Below are 21,137 nucleotides of genomic sequence, written 5' to 3'. Positions count from 1 at the left end.
TTTTATGGAGTGTTGGTAGTAATAGCTGCCCCGTTGCAGGGAACCTCCAATGGGACCCTCAGACTTTTGGTGCTACACATGGTCCAGGCACTGTCCTCAGTCTTGTCGCCCATTGCAATATCGATCCAGCTGAATGATAAAATGTAGTCTTTATGACAAGCTACATCAAAACTTTCCATATTCAAGGTGCCCTGGTTAAAGAGGGCATTGCAGGAGATTGGAAGAGAAGCACAAATGTGCATATGGTAAGTAGACTGTTTAGTTTAGTTGGGGAATTCATTCAAAGTAAGATGTTTGGTGTGATTGGGAATATAAGGAGTGGATCAGCAAGCATGATTTGGCACCAGTTTCAAGCTGTAACAAATGTTTAGGTCAGTGGTAATTCAGCTGTCTCATACAGAGGGGAGAGACTGCTGTACTTTTCAAGCTGTGTCTGTGAATTGTCCACCTGTTTGCTATGTTAATCTTCTTTTGTGCCGATGGAGCCACAGATTCAAGTATTGTTGTGCCCCTTGGAACTTTCCATGGCGTGGTTCTGTTCACATGGTCGCCATGTTGTGGGTACAAGTAGCTTACCACTCCACCTCTAACTTAATCAGAATGCATTGGTGGGAACTTAACTGCTCTGCTTAAATATACATTATGATGATGTGCTTTGTACCCTTCCCACAGTGCTGGGCATCAAAGTAATAGGCAGAGATGTGAAAAGTGAAGGGGCTGTTAGAGGGGATTGTGCCAGTGAACTCATTTCACACTTTCCAAATTTAGCCTAAATCACTTTAGTTTATACGCTGGCATCCCATTTTCCCAAAAAAAAGCCGGGCTACTAAATTGGGTCTCCGTGTTCAGTACATCTCAACTATTTAGACCTCAAGTTCCTCGCTCAATTTTGAGCTTTCACCTTGTTGTAAAATTCATTCAGGGAAACACTTTGCATCTGTGAATGGGCATTTGTTTAATGAAAACCTAGCTATAAAAGGCTGGCTCTACTAATGTTGGAGGTTGGTGGGTGATGGGGAAGGCAGTTGAGGTAGTAGGATTCCAGATTGACTCCATTACTCCAAAGGGTCATGTATGGATGGTGTGCAGAAAGGTTCATGCATGTATAAAGTGTAGCTTGAGGAGCAGGGTTTCACATCTGTGCAGCAGGTGTGAACCCATAGTAAATCATGACGTTTACTATTTTTACAAGAGAAAGTGGTGGGTCTGGTTTAGGGAGATGGGAGATGGGAATGTTCCCGCAGTTTTTTTTCTTCTTTTTTTTGTATCTGAAGCCCAGACTGTTAAGTCGACCACTTGTAATATTAATCTTGCTTTCCAGACATGATGGTGTGCTTGAGTTGTAAGGCTTAGTTGGTGATTCAGCAGATTGTAAAGTTGATGTTTGCTCACAGTGGATACAACCATAGTTATCTGAGGATAAGTTGGAAACACAGTTTCTGATAAGAGACTTGTAGCAACATATTCCTCACCTCTTGAATATTCCCCTGCTTTCAGACTGGATCCGGAAACTTTTCAGTAGTACCTCGGTGCGTAGTCAGGTGATGCCGTGAGGCTCCACACAGATGCATCTTCCCTCCAGAAATGACTTGCGTGGCCCTTATAGATGCCCTACGCTGACATAAGTTCCTTTCTTTCTATGCCACCACATGAGGACTTTGTGTCTCTTAGACGCACTTCCTTGAATTTTTTTCCAGTATGCAAGAGATGTCTCCCCCAAAAAACAAAAGGTCTCCAGCCCTGTCTCAAGGGACTGTTGCAAACGGATGGATGTCTTTTTCAGATCCTCACCAGGTATGCCTGTTGTGTTTGGGGTTGAGCCATGATTCCAAGGCCTGCAGAGACTGTCGATAAACCTGGAAGTCATCAAGGACCGCAGTCTAAGCTCTACGTCGCAAGCACAAAAACACTCCTTGCTGGAACTGCTACAGATTTGTATTCCTTGTCACAAGTTTGATCTCATAATAGATCTCAGTCATTGAAGCTGCAAGAGAGGTATATCTTTGTTGTTGTCAAAATCAGCTGAAGTCTGAGAAGCATCATGAGAAAGGGAAGCGGGATTCTGCTCTCTTGTACCCCTCTCCTTTGCTCGAGAAGGGGTGGGCTGCACTTCTTGATGCTACTACTAAAGTAAGCCTACTTCAGTGTCAATCCCACAGTTAGTTTCAGCAGAACTCATGTTTCCAAAGCCTTCAGACACGCCACAACAAAACTAAGAGTTCTGCGCAGCCATGTTCCAGCTCTTTTGGATTCTTAACCATCTCCCTCTGGCCTTCTTTGGGTCCCAATGAGTCCAGAGGCTTTACATCTTGATTACCACTGGCGGGTTTGTCCCGGACACCTTTTAGACCCTCCACTCCCATCTTGCCTCCAGCTCCACTTCCAAGTCCTGCTTCTGGAACCCTGACCTTCTGTCTCTGGGATTTTTGATGCTGATACAGACTCCATCAATGCTGGAGGAGGTCCCAATAGTCCTCTGCAGCATTGGCCTGAAGTAGAGTAAAGTCATGCCAGATATTCACCCAAGGTGCCTCTTCCCCCCACTATATTTGCCACCCCCTTAAGTGAAACACACTTTAAATTCCCTTTTTGGGACAGAGATGGACAATGATGAGTGAGTTAGCTCAGCTCTTCCAGGATGATAATTGGTACGAGGATCTACAGGAGGCTAGTGGTCTTGATACCTCTCAAACTCAGCCGCCTCAACAACTGGACCTGCCATGGAGGTAAAAACAGCAGAGTACACTGTTCAGAAGTGTTTAATTCTGCTCTCACCCAATTAGGGGAGAACTGCCAGGTCACTTAAGTACTTAATTGCTTAGAAGCAAGAGCCCTCGCTTACTAATTGGTGGCATGCTTCATCATAGGGCCTGCTCCTCGTCCGTCTGGCGTTGCAATGTGACGGGGCTCTTTGCCAAAGATCTTTTTTGAAAAGTGCCGATGACGACACCTACAGGAATATTCTAAAACCTGTAGTTAGGTATGGTGAAGGACTGGAGTGTGTGATTAAAATTGGATATAGACAGATTAAGAGGTACTTTATTAGATCCTTAGGTGCCTATGTCAAGGTTAAAAACACCGGAAGGTGGGGGTCATGGAAAATGTTTCTACACACTCTAACTAAGCTGTGCATACAAATGTTACATTATACTGGTCGGACCTGTTTTACACATTTTGCATCCATATCAATCGAGCAGCCGTTGTTCAGGACCAATAGAAATAAATTAACACATAGTCCTCACTATTAGGTGAGTAAGTATACTCTTTGTGTTAATATATCATGCAAGTGTAACTTAAACTAGTTTGTAGATTCCCTAATTGGGGTGACCTGGAATAAAACACAAAAACGGACATGCAAACGGTTTAGCACAGTCACTAAACACGACTTGTGGCACTCCAAATTGGTGTCCACATGCATACACTTTGTTAGTGAATAATACTTGTGAAAAACACCCTTCAAACTCATGCTAAAATAATGTTACTACTTATGAAGTAGCATGTGAAGAGGAATTCTTACCCTCCTAAGGTAAGGAAAAGGCCCCTTGGGAATTTACGAGCCGTTGAGCTGCTGCAAAACTGCAATGTACATGTTAATAGATGTCATAAGCAGGCAGATAGGAAATGGATATGTAAAGCAGCTAAAAATTATAACATCAAGTTACTTCTGTAAGCTAGGTGAAAAGAGATGACAGTCCAAGCTCAACAAGTCTTCTTGGAGAAAAATATGATGTTGGTTACACCTGGAATCTCCAAACAGTAAGCCACAGACCTACCCGCACAAAACTACATAGCGGTGTGTATCGCCAATCTTTCAAAAACAATTAGCACAAGGATAGAGTAAGATTGTGCCATAATAAAAGGATCTGGTCATGAAGAAAAATATTGTATTGGGTGCTGACATTTAAAATAGGATGTAAGTCAAGCGGTAATACTAGACATCATGGAACCTGTAGGAAAGTAGCATCTTACTGACCTAGTTACCCCCACTTTTGTGCCTGGTGTCGGTGTGTTTAGGCTGTAGTACACTGGGATCCTGCTAAACAGGACCCCAGTGTCTGCCCGCTCACCTCTAAATTTGGCTGTTGGTAAACCTTTACACACACAATTTGCATACTGGTGCACCCATGTGAGTCCCTAGTATATGATACTTGGGTACTCAGGGCATTGGTAGACCACAGGTGTATTATACCTCCCATGGGGTCCCATGCAAAGTGTCTTCAGGCCTGCCATTACAGCCTGCATGAAATGGTGAATGCACCTTTTACTTCTGATATAAGGCTTGCCTTATATCGCAGTCACTGCACCCTTGGACACTATTAGTCACCCCTCTGGTTGGCCCTTCAGCCCAAAGCATGGTCTATGTCCCTAAGTGTGAGTGTACCCCTGCATGAGCAGTGTACCTCTACAAATTCCATTCTCCATTATCTGGGCTTTGTAAGTTTGGGGAAGCCATCTTAAGGTATGGAGTGGACACTGGTCAACACGAGTGGTTCAGCTACATAATAGCTTCCCTGAACCTAGGCATGTTTGGTATCAAACGTGTTGTAATCATGCAGCTACACCGATTCCACTGCTAATTGCATGATTCCATGTACTGGTTTTTTTTTTGGGGGTGGGAGGGCTGCGTTCCTTGGAGGCTCCCCCGGTTCTCTGTGTACAGTCTTGCGGGGTCTGGCTGCCAGCCTGTGCTCCTGCCAACCACAGACACTGTTCTGCCCTCATGCTGATGAGCTTGACTCAAGCAGAGGAAGGCAGAACAAATTAATTCATGCAAGAGAGAGGTGTGACCACCTCTCCCTTTGAAATAGGTGTCTCTTAGCTGGGGTGGCCTCTGAGTGCCACCAAACTGCTTTGAAGGGCACATTTGGTGCCCTTCTTGCATAATCCGGTTGGCACCAGTTCAGGAATCCCCAGATCCCACTATGGTGCAAAACCACACAAAGGACAAGGGACTGACCACCCCCCATTCAGCTCCTCCCCTAGTGAGGTGCACAGAGCTCTGCCAGGTGGCCGATTGATTCTGCCGTCTTGGAAGCAAGGTAGGCAGAGGCCCTTGGGAGCATCTGACTGGTCAGGGCAGGTAGAGGACGTCCCTGACCCCCTCTGATAGGTGAGTCACTACACAACAACCCCGTTTTAGGGTTACTTAAAAGCTCCCCCGAGGGTGGGGTCTTCAGGTTCGTCGAGCAAGACTCTACAAGGAACTCTCTGCAAGACATCTTCTGATCCTGGCCTCCGGATCCGATGCTGGTCTTCTTTTGGAACTGCAATATTGTTTCTCAAGCTCCTGCAAGATTTCTGCTTTGCATCCTCCTGGGTCATAGGGACTCTGTTTGCACCAGGAAGCAAGAAAGAATCTCCCTTGGAGTGAAGGAGTCAATCCCCTGCATCCGCAGGCACCTCAAGACAACGACCGGCTGGTGGATTTTGCTGTCCCATGGACAACAAAAAGGCTCTGCTTGCAGGTGGTTTTTCTGTGGCCCTCTCTGGGTCCCCCTTGTCTTCTGACCAACTTGGGAGAATTGCAGCCACTGGGAAAAAAAAACCCTGTGCATTGTGACTGTTGCTCTTGCCAAGGCTTGTTTTCTCTTCTCCAGGAGAAATTCATGCTCCAAGAAGCGCCAGCCTACAGCACTCTGCAAGTCAAAATCAGATTCCACTGTGCAGCTCCTGCAACGTGGGACCCCTATTTTATTGTGCTGCTGAGGCTTCCCTGTACCTGCTGCCAGTGGGTCGCTTGTGGGGGCTCTTCTGAGTCCAGCTGGCTTTCTTCCCTGCTGAAGGCTTGCCCTGACTCTTCCAAGGGTAGTCCGTAGGACCTTGCTGGCCCTCAAAAACCTACAATCTTACTTGCAACAACTATTTGCCTTTTCCAAGGCTTGTTGGTGGCCCTGCCAACCAATGACTGTCCTGCAATCCAGCGATATGGGACAGCTCGTGACTGACTCAAAGGATCTTCTGCATCCCCTAGACTCCGCAGCTGGACTACTTCTTCCACCGTTCTGCAGGAACTGCACCTCCAAGAGGCTGGGCATTACCTACCTGCACTGCCTGGACACTGCCCCCTTCTTTTTTCAGGTTCTTCACATCCAGAATCCACCTTTGGGTTCTACCAGCCTGGTTTATGGGTCCTGACAGTAGCTGGACGAATGAGGCTTCCATTGACTTCAACAAGGGTGACTGACACCATTTCACTACTATACACCTGGGCTCCATGGTGTATAACCAGTCTTCTGGATATCCACGGATGAAGGGGGCACTCCAACCTTCTTTGTGCCAAGTGATTTCCACGAGGTCCACTGCGAAGGGTCCTGATTCCATAAAAATCCAACCATGACGGTCCTCTGTTAGCTTTTTGGACACCCTGCTCGATAACCACTCTGCACCCAGTCGCTTGTCGTATTTCTAGTACTTACCTCTAGTAATGCCCTACTCCCCCAGCCCCTGGAATTCTAACATACTTACCTTGGTTGGACACCTCCATTCTTGTACCATTTTCCTAGTATTCCTCTGCTTTTCCTGCTTGTCACTAAGTGTATATTTTGTTGTGTAGATATTTCCAAGTGGAATTATACCAATGTTAGAGTAATCGTAGTGTTGTAATAAAGAATACTTTATTTTTGCGACACCTGGTGGTGTTCTTTGTTGTGAATTGTTACTGACTGACTATTGTGGTATTGCAAGTGCTTTACACTCCTCCTGGATAAGCTTTAGCTGCTCACCACAGCTACCCCTAGAGAGCATTTGTTATCTGGACACCTAAGCACTATCACTAAGAGTTGCCTTGACTGCGTATAGGGTGCCACACCATAGGTGTACACGTAAACTGAGCCAGTCTCCTACAGACCTTATAAAGTGTGATATGGCGCTGCATCACTCACACGGGACACTAGCTATGCATGTCTATTCCGATTATGGCACATTTTCACTTTGATACTGCACTTACCGATAAACAGCAAATGGAGGGTAGTATTGAAACAAATATGGACATAGAGTAAATAGAAGTCGGGTAACATCAGTACAGTGTAGGTAATCCCCGCATAGGACAGCCCCTGGCGAGGTCATCGTATACCAACATAATTTTGCTAAATAGTATATGCCATTTTATCAAGGTAAAACCTCAGATTTGAAGATTGACGTGAAGGAATCAAAGTGAGATCCTATTCATAATTAGGCCTCGTGCACCCCCGCCATTATGCTGGCCCTGTCAGTGTTAAAATAAATTATGGTGCACATTTGCAGTGTTTAAAATGCAACATGGTGCTGCATCACTGTCTCTACCCCGGGACACTAGGTGGACATGTCAGCCGGTAAGTACAGTATTAAAAGAAAAAATGTGCCGTAATCAGGACTATTGGTGAAAGAGTGGTGATGGGACAAATATGAACATAGTATAGAAGTCAAGTAACACCAGCGTTTTGAAGATAATCCCTTTAAATGTCAGCCCCCCGCCAAGGTCACCGTACATGATCTAAATAGTGTAGGTCAAAAGTATCAAGGTGTGAATAAATAAAAGCGAGAGGTCTGCGTATACAAATATAATCAATTGTGGCCAAACATAATAAACACAGCTCAGTCTCTGTCGCTCAATGAGCAGTAAACCAATTAAATGCACCCCAGGTGGGGAAGTAGGAGTAATGCAAAGAAACGAGTAAACCGGACAAAGTCGACACTTAAATTTTTCCTCGTCAGTTCAACCTGGGATCCTACCCACAGGCTGCCAACCCAGAAGTCAACGGGAAGAGCGAAGCAGTGGTTCTTAAAGAGGCAGTGTGGAAAATGGACACTGTGATTGGTCCTTAGGTGTGTGACAGGACAACTAGTTTGCACCCGACCTTATGTCCCAGAAGGGGAGCCTACTTTGTAGTGATTTCCTGGTGCCCTCCCCATAAGAAATACGATTAGTATCCTAGCCAGAGGATTACAAATCAGAGAAAACCGGGAGGGTAATGGAAGACAGTCAAGCTCGCGGTCCAGGGGAAACCATCCTGGTAAAATAAATTGTAGAAACCTACCTTGGAGGTATCTGCTGTCTACGCCCTGGTAGTGATGCTTAGGGCGGCTGAGGTCCTCAACTTCCAACTCCCCACCATAGAGGTTAAGACAAACATCTTGACAGAAGTCCTCTAACCAGTGCAAAAGTCTTCTGAGCCCCTCCTCCTTTTTTAAAGAGGCAGTGACAGATACCTTATTGTGGGAATGGGTTAAACCTTGCTCCATCCCGTCAGTCATTTGAAAAATTGCCAGGTTCCATTGCCCTGCTCCAGACGACCATGCTTTATTTTCACAACACTCTTTGCCTGACAGCCTGGTGTTGCAAGGTTCCACCTGTTGTTCAAATTCTAACACCATTCCCACCACTCCCTGACGGGAAATCTTAATGGGTAGAAACATTTGGGAAACTTATGTTTTGCAGTGTGACTCTTTTCTGGATTCAAATGTTGTGTGTTTTTCCACCATTTAGTTACTGGGTCCGGAATTCTCCAACTTTTTTGTTGTCTTTAGTCCTAACTTTGTTTTTTGTTGTTGCTGAGAATCGATGGATCTGCCCATTTGGTGCTTCCTATGACAGTTTATTCCCTCCTCCAGAAGCTCCCACCTTTGCTCTCCCATCTTTTTTTTCGCCGCCGAGTCTCGAAGCTTGCTGAAGGCTCTCCAATACAAGAAAGAAGTTTTGAGGAGAAATTTGAGAAATTCTTCAAAGTTCACCGAAGCAGTTTAACTTCACTGACTGAACGGCACTGGAAGAGAATTCAGGCACAAAAGGTGATAATTCTCTTTCCCCCCCCCCCCAGTAGACTTTAGCGAATGCCAGTCCTGTGGGCTCCCAGAAGGGCCTGATAAAGAAGACACCATTTCAGTTTTGCAAGAACTGCCACCACAAGTTGTCACACAAGGGCAAGCACTGGCTCTGCAGTCTCTGCCGTCCCTTCGACGACTGAAGCAAAGACTGCAACGCTAGCTTGGCATTCACATCAAAGATACGGAGGGTGGGAGGGGGAGAGATTTTTGACTACTTTCCTGAGATTGTTGTAGACTGCATTAAGAAAACTGTGCCTATGGGGTTGTCGCTTCACTTATCATAATACCAGAACTACGCACTTCAGGATAGTTTAGGACACAATGTGAATCAATCGCTCTCATACACCTTAGTAAATAGAATAATCAAGTTTATTTATGCAGCAAGTTCTTGTATAGCAAAACTGACCACACTAACATCATGAAAAATAACATGAAAATAACTGCGAGAATATAAACACTCTGTGATATCATGAAAAATAACATGAAAATAACTGCAAGAATACGTGCGTATTTTACACACACACACACACACACACACACACACACCATGCTTATAAATTGAAAGGCTTCACTGAAAAGAGATTCTGCATCCCTCCGCCGCACACCAAGCCGGGGAAACCAAATTGACTGGTGCAGGGAGTCTCGTTCGGGACAATCAGTCCTTCTGGCGTTGCGTCCAACCCAGAAGAGAGTTCCTAAACCAGTCCATCAGGGCTCCTGTCCTTTATAGTATTTACTAATGCCCAGGAGTCTTTTTTTTCTAGAAAAAGACCCCCTCCTTTACAGATTGTGTTATCAGCGGTACCTTGTTCACCCTTCGAGATGTCTCCTCGGAACGGGCCAGGTACCCAGAAGAGGGCTCCAAGGTGAAGCTTGCATTCCTCCTTGAGTACAGGGTTTTGTTCTAACTGATAGCTCGTGGAATATAAATGGCGCCCTCTGTACCAGGCAGATGGAGCGAAGTTGAGCTGAAAAACACTCCACCCTGCAGCTTGCAGAAGCTTGTGGAAAAACACCGAACAGTGCTTTACGCACAGTGCCAGACGCGACAAAATGGAGTCGTGAGCCAATGTAAAATGGAAGCAGAGGCCAATGGTCCATAGTATATTTCATTGCCCTTACCCTGCACCACTGTTCACCTTGCACGTAGTGCATGTAGCAATACAGGGGTAGGGCCATATCCGTGCCCCTCCCAACTACATTTTATTCATCATTTGTTTTGAATGCTTGGATGCCTTGAAAATGCCCTAGGCTTGCATTCTGTAAAGGGACGAAACACATGTTGTCTGTTAGCACTGTAAGCCTGTGGGAAGAATTTCAACATGAATTATTGAATAAAAAAAGATCACACCAGCCTATCATGCATCGTTCTTGCAGCTACACCTGGGATTGTCCCTGGATCTAACGATACTGATCAGTTCGACCCTGAACATTTGTTATGGTTTTGGTTGAATGGGTAAGGGGAGGGGGAGGGTGGGGGATGTCACCCATTCTGAAGGTCTAACTGTCTCTCGAATAATCCTATTATAACTGGATGATGGCGACACCTCCATTGTGGCTCCTCAATGTTGGGCTAGAGCAGCTCATTAAACACCTTTTTGTGCCCTTTCACATAGTAGAATTAAAATAGCTCACTTGGAAGACAGCACTTCTCATAGCACTTAGGCCAGTGAGCGACTTTCAGGCATTCACCGTAAAAGAACCCCTCTTTCAATTCAGGTCAGGCAGTGGATCAATCCTAAGTTTTTACCGAAGGTCCCTTCAGACTTCCACTTGAAAAGAACCAATGATACTGCATTCTTCCCAGATCCTCAAACTGTTGCAGAGAAGTCATTACGTTCTTTAGATGTCAAATCATGTCTCAAATTCTGTTCACAAAGGACTCATATTTATTTGTGACCTATGGAGACCTAAGAAAGAGTTTCACATTTTTTAAACAGATCATTGCCAGATAGATTGCATCCCAATTTTGTGACAAGTGGAAAGACCAATGCAAAGTCAAGGCCTGTTTCACCAGAGCTGTTTCAGCTTCCACAACTGCTTGCGCTGGTGAGCCCATCCAACACATCTTCCATGCAGCAACATGGTCCAGCAGGCACAAGGTTACTTAACATTATTGCCTGGATGCAGCTGATTAGACTAATGCAGCTCTGGGACAAGCAGTGTTGTGACGCCTGTTCCAATCAGGTGAGCCTTTGATACTTTCTTTCCCACCGTCTGCTATGTTATCATGCTTTTATTGTTGACTAATCATTACTGCTAACTATTCTGATTCAAGCATGGGAATCTGGTCCAATTCATGGAGAAGAAAATTAGTTACCTATAACTGTAGTTCTCTAATATTGTTTTTTTCATAGGTTCACATGCAACCCACCCTCCTCCTGTGAGAGGTATCTTGAGATTATTTTGTTGTACTTCAGGGGTGTGGAATTTAATGAAATATCCACTTGTCAGTGTGGCAAGTTGCTTCATAAATGTGCTTGTTAAAACAAAACAAAAAACAAAAAATCTGCTTGTCCCTTTGGTACCTTGTAGTGCGGAGACAAATTATGGCAGCAATCTCATTATATAAGAGCTCCAGTAATAGCCACTGTGAATGTGCAGGGCTAATTCTATAATTGGGCTTGAATATTAGCTTCTCACAAGGGCAGAAGTAAAAGGGAAAGTTAGCTTGTAAACGCCCAACAGATTTTCACATGAGCAAATCTACACATGCATATTTGCTTGTGCTGCAATACAGTTCACAAATATTTTCTATGACTACAATTTCGTAGTCTACTTGTGTAAGTCCTTGTGAATTCATGAAATATGTCTGCACTAATGTGAGGACCATCTACCCCAGGTACACTTTCATGACTTTCTTTAAGAATTGAGCCCCTAATTAGGTCTTGAGTTAACCAAGGCTTTTTCGTTCGTATTAAAATTATATCTTTTTTTCTATCTGTCTGCTGCCTTCACTGTGAGTGATAGCCATCTGCTCTTTCACAAGGAGTATATTGGCACACAATAGTTGTGTTTAGTTCCAGGAACTACTGTGGCAATGTGTGGTTTTTGAGGCCAAAAATTTTTTTGGGCCAATATTTGTTCAGAGGTGATGGCCCATCAGCTCCAACAACAATAAAGTTTTATAAAAGCCATGTCAAAATAAGATATGCATTAACAAAACCAAGACTGACCACCAATGTCAGACCTATTGGCTTTGCCAATGCTTGTTTATTTTCATGTTTCCCATGTTCATCTTGAAACTGCATACCCTGGTTTTCCATTATGAACGTACTCTGGAAATACTATCATACATCAACATATTTTACTAAGTGAAGCTTCAAAGAAATGGTACCCAAACCTTCACAGGAATTTAACAATCATTTTTCTCCTAATTGCATTTTTTGTGAACATTTCTTTTTTAAAGCAATCTTGCTTTCAAGCTACTGCAAATATTTACATCTGAAACGTAGCAAACTTTTTTTTATTTTTTAAACTGGAATTACTGTCCGTGCAGTCCCAATTTAGATTTATTTAGACTGCGCATCCTAATAATAAAGGCTTTTCATTAATGATCCATAAATACAAGTTCGGACAGCCTTAACCCCTTCGCTGCCAGGCCTTTTCCCCCTCCTGTGCCAGGCCTTTTTTTTGGCTATGTGGGGCAGTTCGCGCTTAGGCCCTCATAACTTTTTGTCCACATAAGCTAGCCAAGCCAAAATTGCGTCCTTTTTTTCCAACATCCTAGGGATTCTAGAGGTACCCAGACTTTGTGGGTTCCCCTGAGGAGGCCAAGAAATTAGCCAAAATACAGTGAAAATTTCGTTTTTTTCAAAAAATTGGAAAAAGGGGCTGCAGAAGAAGGCTTGTGTTTTTTTCCCTGAAAATGGCATCAACAAAGAGTTTGCGGTGCTACAATCACCAGCTTCCCAGCTTTCAGGAACAGACAGACTTGAATGAGAAAACCCATTTTTTCAGCACAAATTTGGCATTTTACTGGGACATACCCCATTTTTACGATATTTTTTTTGTGCTTTCAGCCTCCTTCCAGTCAGTGACAGAAATGGGCGTGAAACCAATGCTGGATCCCAGAAACCTAAACATTTCTGAAAAGTAGACAAAATTCTGAAGTCAGCAAGGGGTCATTTGTGTAGATCCTACAAGGGTTTCCTACAGAAAATAACAGAAAAAAAAATATTGAAATTGAGGTGAAAAAACAGCAATTTTTCTTTACGTTTTACTCTCTAACTTTTTTCTGCAATGTCAGATTTTTTAAAGCAATAAACCGTTACGTCTGCTGGACTCTTCTGGTTGCGGGGATATATAGGGCTTGTAGGTTCATCAAGAACCCTAGTTACCCGGAGCCAATAAATGAGCTGCACCCTGCAGTGCTTTTTCATTCTATACCGGGTATACATCAATTCATTTGCTGAAATATAAAGAGTGAAAATGGCCTAAAATAAATTTGCCCCCCAACCCGCCCAGGAGCGACCGTTGCCTACTGGGTCACTCCCCTTGCGTGACATTGGCGCAAAAAAAAATCCCCGGTGCCTAGTGGTTTCTGCCCCCTTGGGGGCAGATTCACCTAAAATCGTCTGATCTGCCCCCAATGGTCTAAATACAATTTGCCGCCCCCAAGCGGAGCGACCCTTGCCTAATGGGTCGCGCCCCATCTCTAAAAACACACAAAAAAAAAAAACAATTTTTTTTTGCCCTGGCACCTGGAGGTTTATGCCCCCCTGGGGGCAGATTGGCCTAATAACAATAGGCCGATAGGAGGGGGGGGGGGGGGGGGGGGCAGAAATGGCCTAAAATAAATTTGCCCCCCTTTGCATTTCTTTCGGTCGCGCTGGAAGCCCAGGAGGCCCTTCTGTGATTGTCAGCGCGCGATGGGGTTGGGGGGGGGGGGGGTTGGGGTTGGGGTTGGGGTTGGGGGTGGAAGGGAAAGGGATTCCCCTTCCATCCACGATGGGGGTGGGGGGGTTGGGGTGAGGGGGGAGGTTGGGGGGGTGAGGGGTGGGGGGAGGGGTGAGGGGGGAGGTTGGGGGGATGAGGTTGGGGGGGAGGGGGGAGTTTGGGGGGATGAGGGGTGGGGGGAGGGGTGAGGGGGGAGGTTGGGGGGAGGGGGGAGGGGGGAGGTTGGGGGGTGGGGGGGTGGGGGGAGGTTGGGGGGTGGGGGGGTGGGGAGGGGGGGTTGGGGGGAGGGGTGGGGGGGGGGTTGGTGAGGTGGGGTTGGGGGGAGGGGTGGGGGGGGGGGAGGGGGGGGGGGTAGGGGAGCCCATGTTCCCGGGTGCAGGACGAGGTGATCTCCTTTACCCTGTTAATCCCACCAGGATTATTTGAATACGCAGAATATATATTTCTGCTTTTCTTTTGGAGATTCGGTGCTATAAAAAATGAGCAGTGAGTAGGGAGGAATTTGAGCATCTTGGTAAAGACTATCAAAAATCATTAACGTTGCGATTTGGTTTTCTGGAGGAGGGGGAGACAATTGGGGGTGTAAGGTGAGAAATGACAAAAATAAGCACAGTTGATTTAAAGGTGTTTTTAGACTATGAAATGGCTAACTAGTACTGTATCTTCTGTTTGACCCTGATCTGAGCTAATTTTGACACTTTACCATCTCTTGTTCCAGTTCTTTCCTGCCAAATCCACCCCAGCCCACTGAAGCGCTCCATGTCACTGATCCCCACGAGTCAGCAGGTCTCCAGTGACTGGATGGGAGCAGATGAGCTGGGTGCCAGATCTGCTTTTATTTCCTCCGACCATGCACCCTTATCCCCTCAGAGCAGCGTGGCATCATCTGGCAGTGAGCAGACTGATGAACAAGGTCGCAATACATTTCAAGAGGAAGGAAGTGGCATGAGAGGTGAGAGCCTGCTTTGGTCTTAAAATGTCCAGTTTTTCAGGTGGAACATGTTATGGCAGTAGGTGTAACATCCTGTGGTGTGGGTGGAGGGTAGTCTTGTGTCAGGAATGTGTGACCGGTAAAATAAAGGTCAGCTGTTGCAATCCTATTGTAGGGCTCTTCCTTTTTAAGAGCGGTGGTATGAGATGTGAGTGCCTGAAGTTTACTTTTAGGGTCTTTTCATATAGTGGTGTATAACACCCTACAACGTATTAAGTTTCTGATGGATCAGTCTATGGTTTTAAGGACTATGGGGACATTCCATTAGTTTCAGTGTGCCCTCTGATATCACATGCAGTCATACAAGGAGCGGTGACATTTTTTTGTTTTTTTTTGTTAGCATTGTATGATGGCAGGGTAATAAAATGGTGAAGGTCCAGAATGGGATGCATTCACACTAAGTGCTAAGACGTTATGATATGTTAAACATAGATTGCTATATGACTGTCTAATGGGGGCAGCGGAAGATGTGGTAAGATGTGAGGCTTTAGTAAACATTTGAAGTCTTTGTACTGCTGTGCCAGTTGCTTCAGAGGTACCTTAAAATATTAGTCAGGTCTTTGTAAGTCATTGGCAATGGGATTGGATATGAGGCCATTCAATGCAATAGTAGTTGTGTTTTTTTTTTTTTTCCTTTTTTGTTTTTGGTGAGTCGGTGGTTTAAAAAAACAAAAAAAATTGAATAAAATGATTCCTTTGGATTCATTAACAAATGCCTGGTGCTGTCAGAATGCAGGTGCATCCAGGGCTGCAAGCCTTTAAAGATTTTATTGTGATAATCTTACACTGGGTATTGGTTAATTTTTAATGCCTCTCTGTAGGAGACTTGAGTGTAGGGTCTTACTTAAAGGATATTTTTCCTCAAGGTACTTTGCATATGTTTTCTGATGGATACAACTACCTGTGCATTCCTCACCTAAAGAATTTTCCCCACGCGCCAGCCCTCGACGGAAATTTTCTTCTAGCTCTGCATGTCGACGATGACGTCACAATTGCCTGACTCCACGTAACGCCGTATGACGTCATCCAGGCAATAAGAAGCCTGCGTCGACGTGCAGACGTCAGTTCCCTTTTTTCCATGCCTTCGAGTAACGTTTTTTCTTCGAGACTACCAGGGAGCTACAGTTTCACTCTGTAACTATGTTGCAACCGAGGAAGTCTGGTTTTAAACGCTGTAAACAGTGTGGCGGTCGCATGTCGGTCACGGACCCACATGAGAATTGCTTGTGGTGCCTTAGTTCCGACCATGAAGTAGAGTCATGCGGTATATGCCAACGCATGAATCCTAAGGCCCTGAAAGAACGGGAGGCTAAGTTGTTTCTTGTTCGTTCTAAGAAGAGGAAAGAGAAGCATCATCATAGTCTTCTTCAAGATCCTTGAAGACTCATCAGTGCCATCGGGATTCTTGACGTCAACATGGCTCACTTGAGGGTGCCGATTGAGCAGAGATCTCCCGTCCGAGGTCGCCATCAGCTCGCCGCCGACCGATGTGGGAGATCAGCCTGACTGTCACGCCTCCAACGACTCCAGCTTCTCTGACGTCTCCACTGTCGGTGTATGAAGTGGATCCGCATCAAGAGCTGAGGGCTTCTCCGGAGCAGGAGATTCCTGGGCCGTTATCGGCTTCACCTCCGGCGCCGGTTCCTCAAGGTTATCCTGCTTTCCCGGCACCGGGCACGGACCCCACAGCATTTCTGAATGCTATGTTTAATATTTTTGCCGCCTGTGGAGGGCATGTGGGTCCGTCAGGTCCTTTGGCCTTTGACTTGGGTGCTCCGGCTCCTTACAAGCAGACACCCTTTATGCCCTTCCTTCCTTCTGGAAGTACCGCTTCGGCGCCAATGCCTTTGGCGTCGCCCAGAAGACTGGTGACGACGTCCACCGTCCCCACGCCTTTGGATTCACCACAGATCCAGTCGACCTTGAAATTGCCTATGGCGCCGGGGGATCCCGCACCGGATGGCTCAGAGGGTCGGCGTCAGCTCTTCGGCGTCGGGTGGCGCCTTATCGACGCCGGGGCTCGAGTCCAGGCTCCGCTCCAGGAGGTTGGCGCTAAGGCTGCTGGAAGAACAAGAATATGAGAGGCAGCACTTGGAGGAAGGAGAAATCATGGAGCCTTCAGGGGACCTGAAAGGCTTGGATACTGCAAGCAGCCTAGACACTTCCCCGAATGGGACCTGGCTTCTCCGGGGGAGTATACAGAGGAGGCTGCTTCTTTTCATGCTGTAGTGAGGAAAGCAGCAGACTTTTTGGACCTTCCACTTCCTGCTGCGGAGGTGAAGACCAACCTCCTGACCGAAGTGCTGCATCCGGCATCAGCTATGGCGGAACCCCTTCTTCCTTTCAATGAGGCTCTTTTGGACCCTATTAAAGAAGTTTGGAAGAAGCCAGGGACTTCGGCTGCCGTGAACAGGGTGGTGGCGAGACGCTATTGTGTGGCCCCAGGTGATCTGGACTGTTTGACCAAGCACCCAACTCCGGAGAGTTTGGTTGTCCAAGCGTCGTGCTCCTCCCGTTCTGCTCCTGGTTCGTTTCCCGGGGCTCCAGCGGACAGGGAGTCTAAGAGAATGGACCAGGCAGCTTAAAAATCCTTCTCTTCGTGCAGCATGGCTTTAAAATCTACTAATGCTACTTGCATTTTAGGTCGTTACATTTATGCCCTTATTGATGAGGCTAAGGGCCACCCGGGATTGTCACAGGAGGTGTTGAACCTTTTGTCGGACCCTCAGGCGGTGGCGACCCATGTGATTCAATCTGGGCTGGACACCACGGACTCGGTGGCCAGGGCTATGGGCACGTCCATAGCGACGAGATGGCAGGCCTGGCTGCGATGGTCAGGGTTCTCCCCTGATGTTCAGACTACTCTCCTGGACCTGCCATTTGATGGAGACAAACCTTATGGACCAAAAGCTGACTCTGCTTTAGAACGATTTAAAGAGAGTAGAGCCACGGCGAGATCCTTGGGTCTGCAAGCAGCCACATCCTCTGCTTTGAAGTCATTTAGGAGCTTTAGAGGATTTGGTTGTGGCGCTTCCTTTTGTGGCAGGCTCCATGCGGCAGGACAGCAATCTGCAGGAACTCTTCCTTTCTGATCCTTCAGGGGCAGGGGTAGAGTACGCACAAGAGGTGCCACCCAGCAGCACTCTGCCTCTTCCTCCGGAGGGGTGCAGCAGGGAAAGCAGCCTTAGTCCTCCATCACTCCCTGCTCACACGTCTCCTGTAGGGGGGAGACTTACTCACTTTCTTCACATGTGGGAGTCAATAATATCAGACTCCTTGGTCACCGACATTGTGGGGAAAGGGTATGCTCTTCCCGTTTGGGAGTTTCCTCCTCCCTTCCCTACCCGCCCATCCTTCTGTTCGGACGACCATCTTCTGTAACTACAACAGGAGGTGATGTCCCTTTTGTCAAAGGGTGCAGTGGAGTTGGTTCCAGAGCAGGAGAGGGGTCAGGGCTGCTATTTAAGATATTTCCTGATCCCCAAAAAGGATGGTCGGTTGAGGCCAATCCTGGACCTGAGGATTTTGAATTGGTTCCTCAGGCAGAAAAAGTTAAAAATGCTGACCCTGTCACAGGTTCTTTTGGCGTTGAACGAAGGAGATTGGATGGTGTCTGTTGATTTGCAGGATGCGTACTTCCATATTCCGATCCTCAAGTCACACAGGAAGTATCTCCGGCTTGTGGTGGGGTCGCAGCACTATCAGTTTGCGGTCCTTCCGTTTGGTCTTACTTCGGCACCTCGGGTCTTCACAAAGGTGGTGGCAGCGGGGCTCAGAAGAAAGGGAATAGCAGTATTTCCTTATCTGGACGATTGGTTGATCAAAGCAAAGTCTCCGGAGCTCTTGCGGCATCACCTGCAGTCGACAACTCAGTTGTTGTTCGACCTGGGTTTCTCAGTGAATGTGCCCAAATCTCACCTTGGGTCCTCTCCTGTTCGGGCCTTTCCTTCGCTGCAGAAGGTTCAGGACATTCAGGCTTTGATTCCAATGTTTCCAAATGGAGCGGTCGTTCCAGTTCTCAAGGTCCTTCATCTGCTCGGTTTGTTCGCTTCTTGCATTCTGCTGGTCACGCATGAACGCTGGCACATGAGGGCTCTTCAGTGGTGCGTCCGCAGGCAGTGGTTTCTACACAAAGGAGATCTCGGACTCGATAAGGATCTCCAGAGATGCTGCAGTCAGCAACCTGTCGTAAGGAAGGCCGTTCTCGCTACCTCTGCCAGTGGCCACAGTTGTAACGGATGCTTCACTCTAGGGTGGGTAGCTCATCTGGGGGACCTGGAGATCAAAGGTTGTTGGTCCCCAGTGGAACAGAAGTTTCACATCAATCTTTTGGAATTGCGGCTGATACGTCTGGCTCTCAAGGCCTTCCTCCCTTCCCTTCGCGGTCCGTCGGTTCAGGTCCTGACGGACAATACTACTGCGATGTATATAAATAAGCAGGGAGGAGTGGGGTCGTATCTTCTCTACAGAGAAGCTCTTCGGCTCTGGTCCTGGCTTCAGGACCATATGATTTGCTTGGTAGCAAATCATTTGGCCGGAGTTCTGAACGTGCGTGCGGACAGTCTGTCTGCTCATCTCGACCGATCACGAGTGGCGTCTTCATCCAGATCTGGCCCTTTACATCTTCCAGAGGTGGGGATATCCACAGATAGATATGTTTGCCACTCGGGAGAACGTGCACTGCCCGTCGTTTTGCAGCCTCCAGTACCCAGTGCAAGGAGCTTTGGGGGGGACGTGTTTCAGATGTCCTGGAAGGGTCAGTTGCTTTATGAGTTTCCTCCCATACCCTTGATTCCTCTGGTTTTGAGGAAGATCCGCCATGACCGGGCACCAGTGATCTTAATAGCCCCGGATTGGCCAAGAAGGGTATGTTACTCGGATCTTCTCCAACTCTCTCTGCCCTCCGCTCTGTCTCCCGTACAGGGCAGACCTCCTCGCGCAGTCGCAGGGGCATGTTCTACACCCCCACCTCCAGAGCCTGCACCTTCATGCCTGGAGATTGAACAGGGCAATCTGAGTTCCTTTTCTCTCCCGCCGGAGGTGGTGAAAGTTATTTTATCGGCCAGGTGACACTCCACCAAATCGATCTATGCAAGCAGGTGGGCCAGATTTGTCAGTTGGTGTGGAGAGAACCAAATTGATCCCTTGAAGGCCCATTTGTCTGATGTATTTGCTTTATCCTTGGCACAGAAGGGTTGTGCAGTTGCCACAGTTAAGGGTTATTTATCAGCGCTGTCGGCTTTTCTGTGCCTTCCAGACCAACCCCCCTTGTTTAAGTCACCTGTTGTATTGAGGTTCATTAAGGGTCTCACTAATAGGTTTCCGCCCACTCCGTTTGTTATGCCACAGTGGGATCTTAACTTAGTATTGACCTTTCTTATGCAATCGCCATTTGAGCTGATCCACTCTTGTTCCTAAAGATTTTTAGTTTTGAAGACTGTTTTTCTAGTGGCCATAACATCTGCTAGAAGAGTGAGTGAGCTCCAGGCTCTTAGTGTAGAGTCTCCATATATTTCCTTTTTCAGGGACAAAGTGGTGTTACGGACCAACGTGGCTTTCCTCCCGAAGGTTGTTATACCCTTTCATTTGGGACAGTCTATTACTCTCTCTTCCTTTTATCCTCCAACTCATCCATCCAAGGAGGAAGAGAGGCTTCACCGGTTGGATCCACGAAGAGCGTTGAGCTTCTTTGCCGACAGGACGAGGGAGTTCAGGCAAGACGATCAGCTCTTCATTGGTTACGTGGGGAAGAGGAGAGGCAGAGCTGTCCACAAGAGAATGCTGTCCAGGTGGATCATTCTCTGCATCAAGCTTTGTTATTCTTTAGCAAAGAAAAAACCTCCTGTAGGGCTCCAAGCCCATTCCACCAGGGCTGAGGCTGCTTTGTCGGGCATCCCTCCATACATTGGTCAAACATTATTGTTTGGACTCTGAGGTCAGGAGGGATGGCCATTTTGCCCGCTCAGTGCTGCAGGATTTCTTGGTTTGACCATTCAGGCACCCACCTCCTGAGGTGGTACTGCTTTGGGACTCTATTCTTTAGGTGAGGAATCCACAGGTAGTTGTAGCCATCATAAGAACAAGTTACTTACCTTCGGTAATGCCTTTTCTGGTGGATACACTAGCTACCTGTGGATTCCTCACGGTTCCGCCCGTTGCCCGACTGGTCTTACCACGAATTCCTTGGGTGAGCACCTGTATATTGTATATATGTATATGATAATGCGATGTGTATATATTTCTTTATATATGTGTATATTTCAAAGGAAACGTGTGGATATGTGTACATATATAAATATTTATATGCATAATTTGTGTTGTTGTTTCCATTAGTTTTGCTTCATATTATTGGAATAAAAGTTGATATATAAGTTTAATTGATGTACTTATATCACTCTGTAATGTCAATGTTCACCTGTTCACCTGTTCGCCTCAAAGGCACTTA

General features: G+C 46.6%; 1 protein-coding gene across 4 annotated transcripts in view; it reads left to right on the top strand.

The window, feature by feature from the left end:
• The window catches only part of SAMD4B (sterile alpha motif domain containing 4B), an 870,829-nt gene that overhangs the window by 160,838 nt on the left and 688,854 nt on the right, over positions 1 to 21,137 (top strand). For all 4 annotated transcript variants that reach the window (XM_069206928.1, XM_069206927.1, XM_069206926.1 and 1 more), the window contains exon 4: positions 14,420 to 14,653. In XM_069206928.1, the coding sequence (XP_069063029.1) occupies positions 14,420 to 14,653 (234 nt within the window). The remainder of the gene's footprint in view (positions 1 to 14,419; positions 14,654 to 21,137) is intronic.

This window comes from Pleurodeles waltl, chromosome 9, assembly GCF_031143425.1.
Source record: "Pleurodeles waltl isolate 20211129_DDA chromosome 9, aPleWal1.hap1.20221129, whole genome shotgun sequence".
NCBI classification, from domain to species: domain Eukaryota; kingdom Metazoa; phylum Chordata; class Amphibia; order Caudata; family Salamandridae; genus Pleurodeles; species Pleurodeles waltl.
The sequence above is the reverse complement of the archived record's forward strand: the minus strand, read 5'-3'. Positions and strand labels throughout refer to the sequence as shown.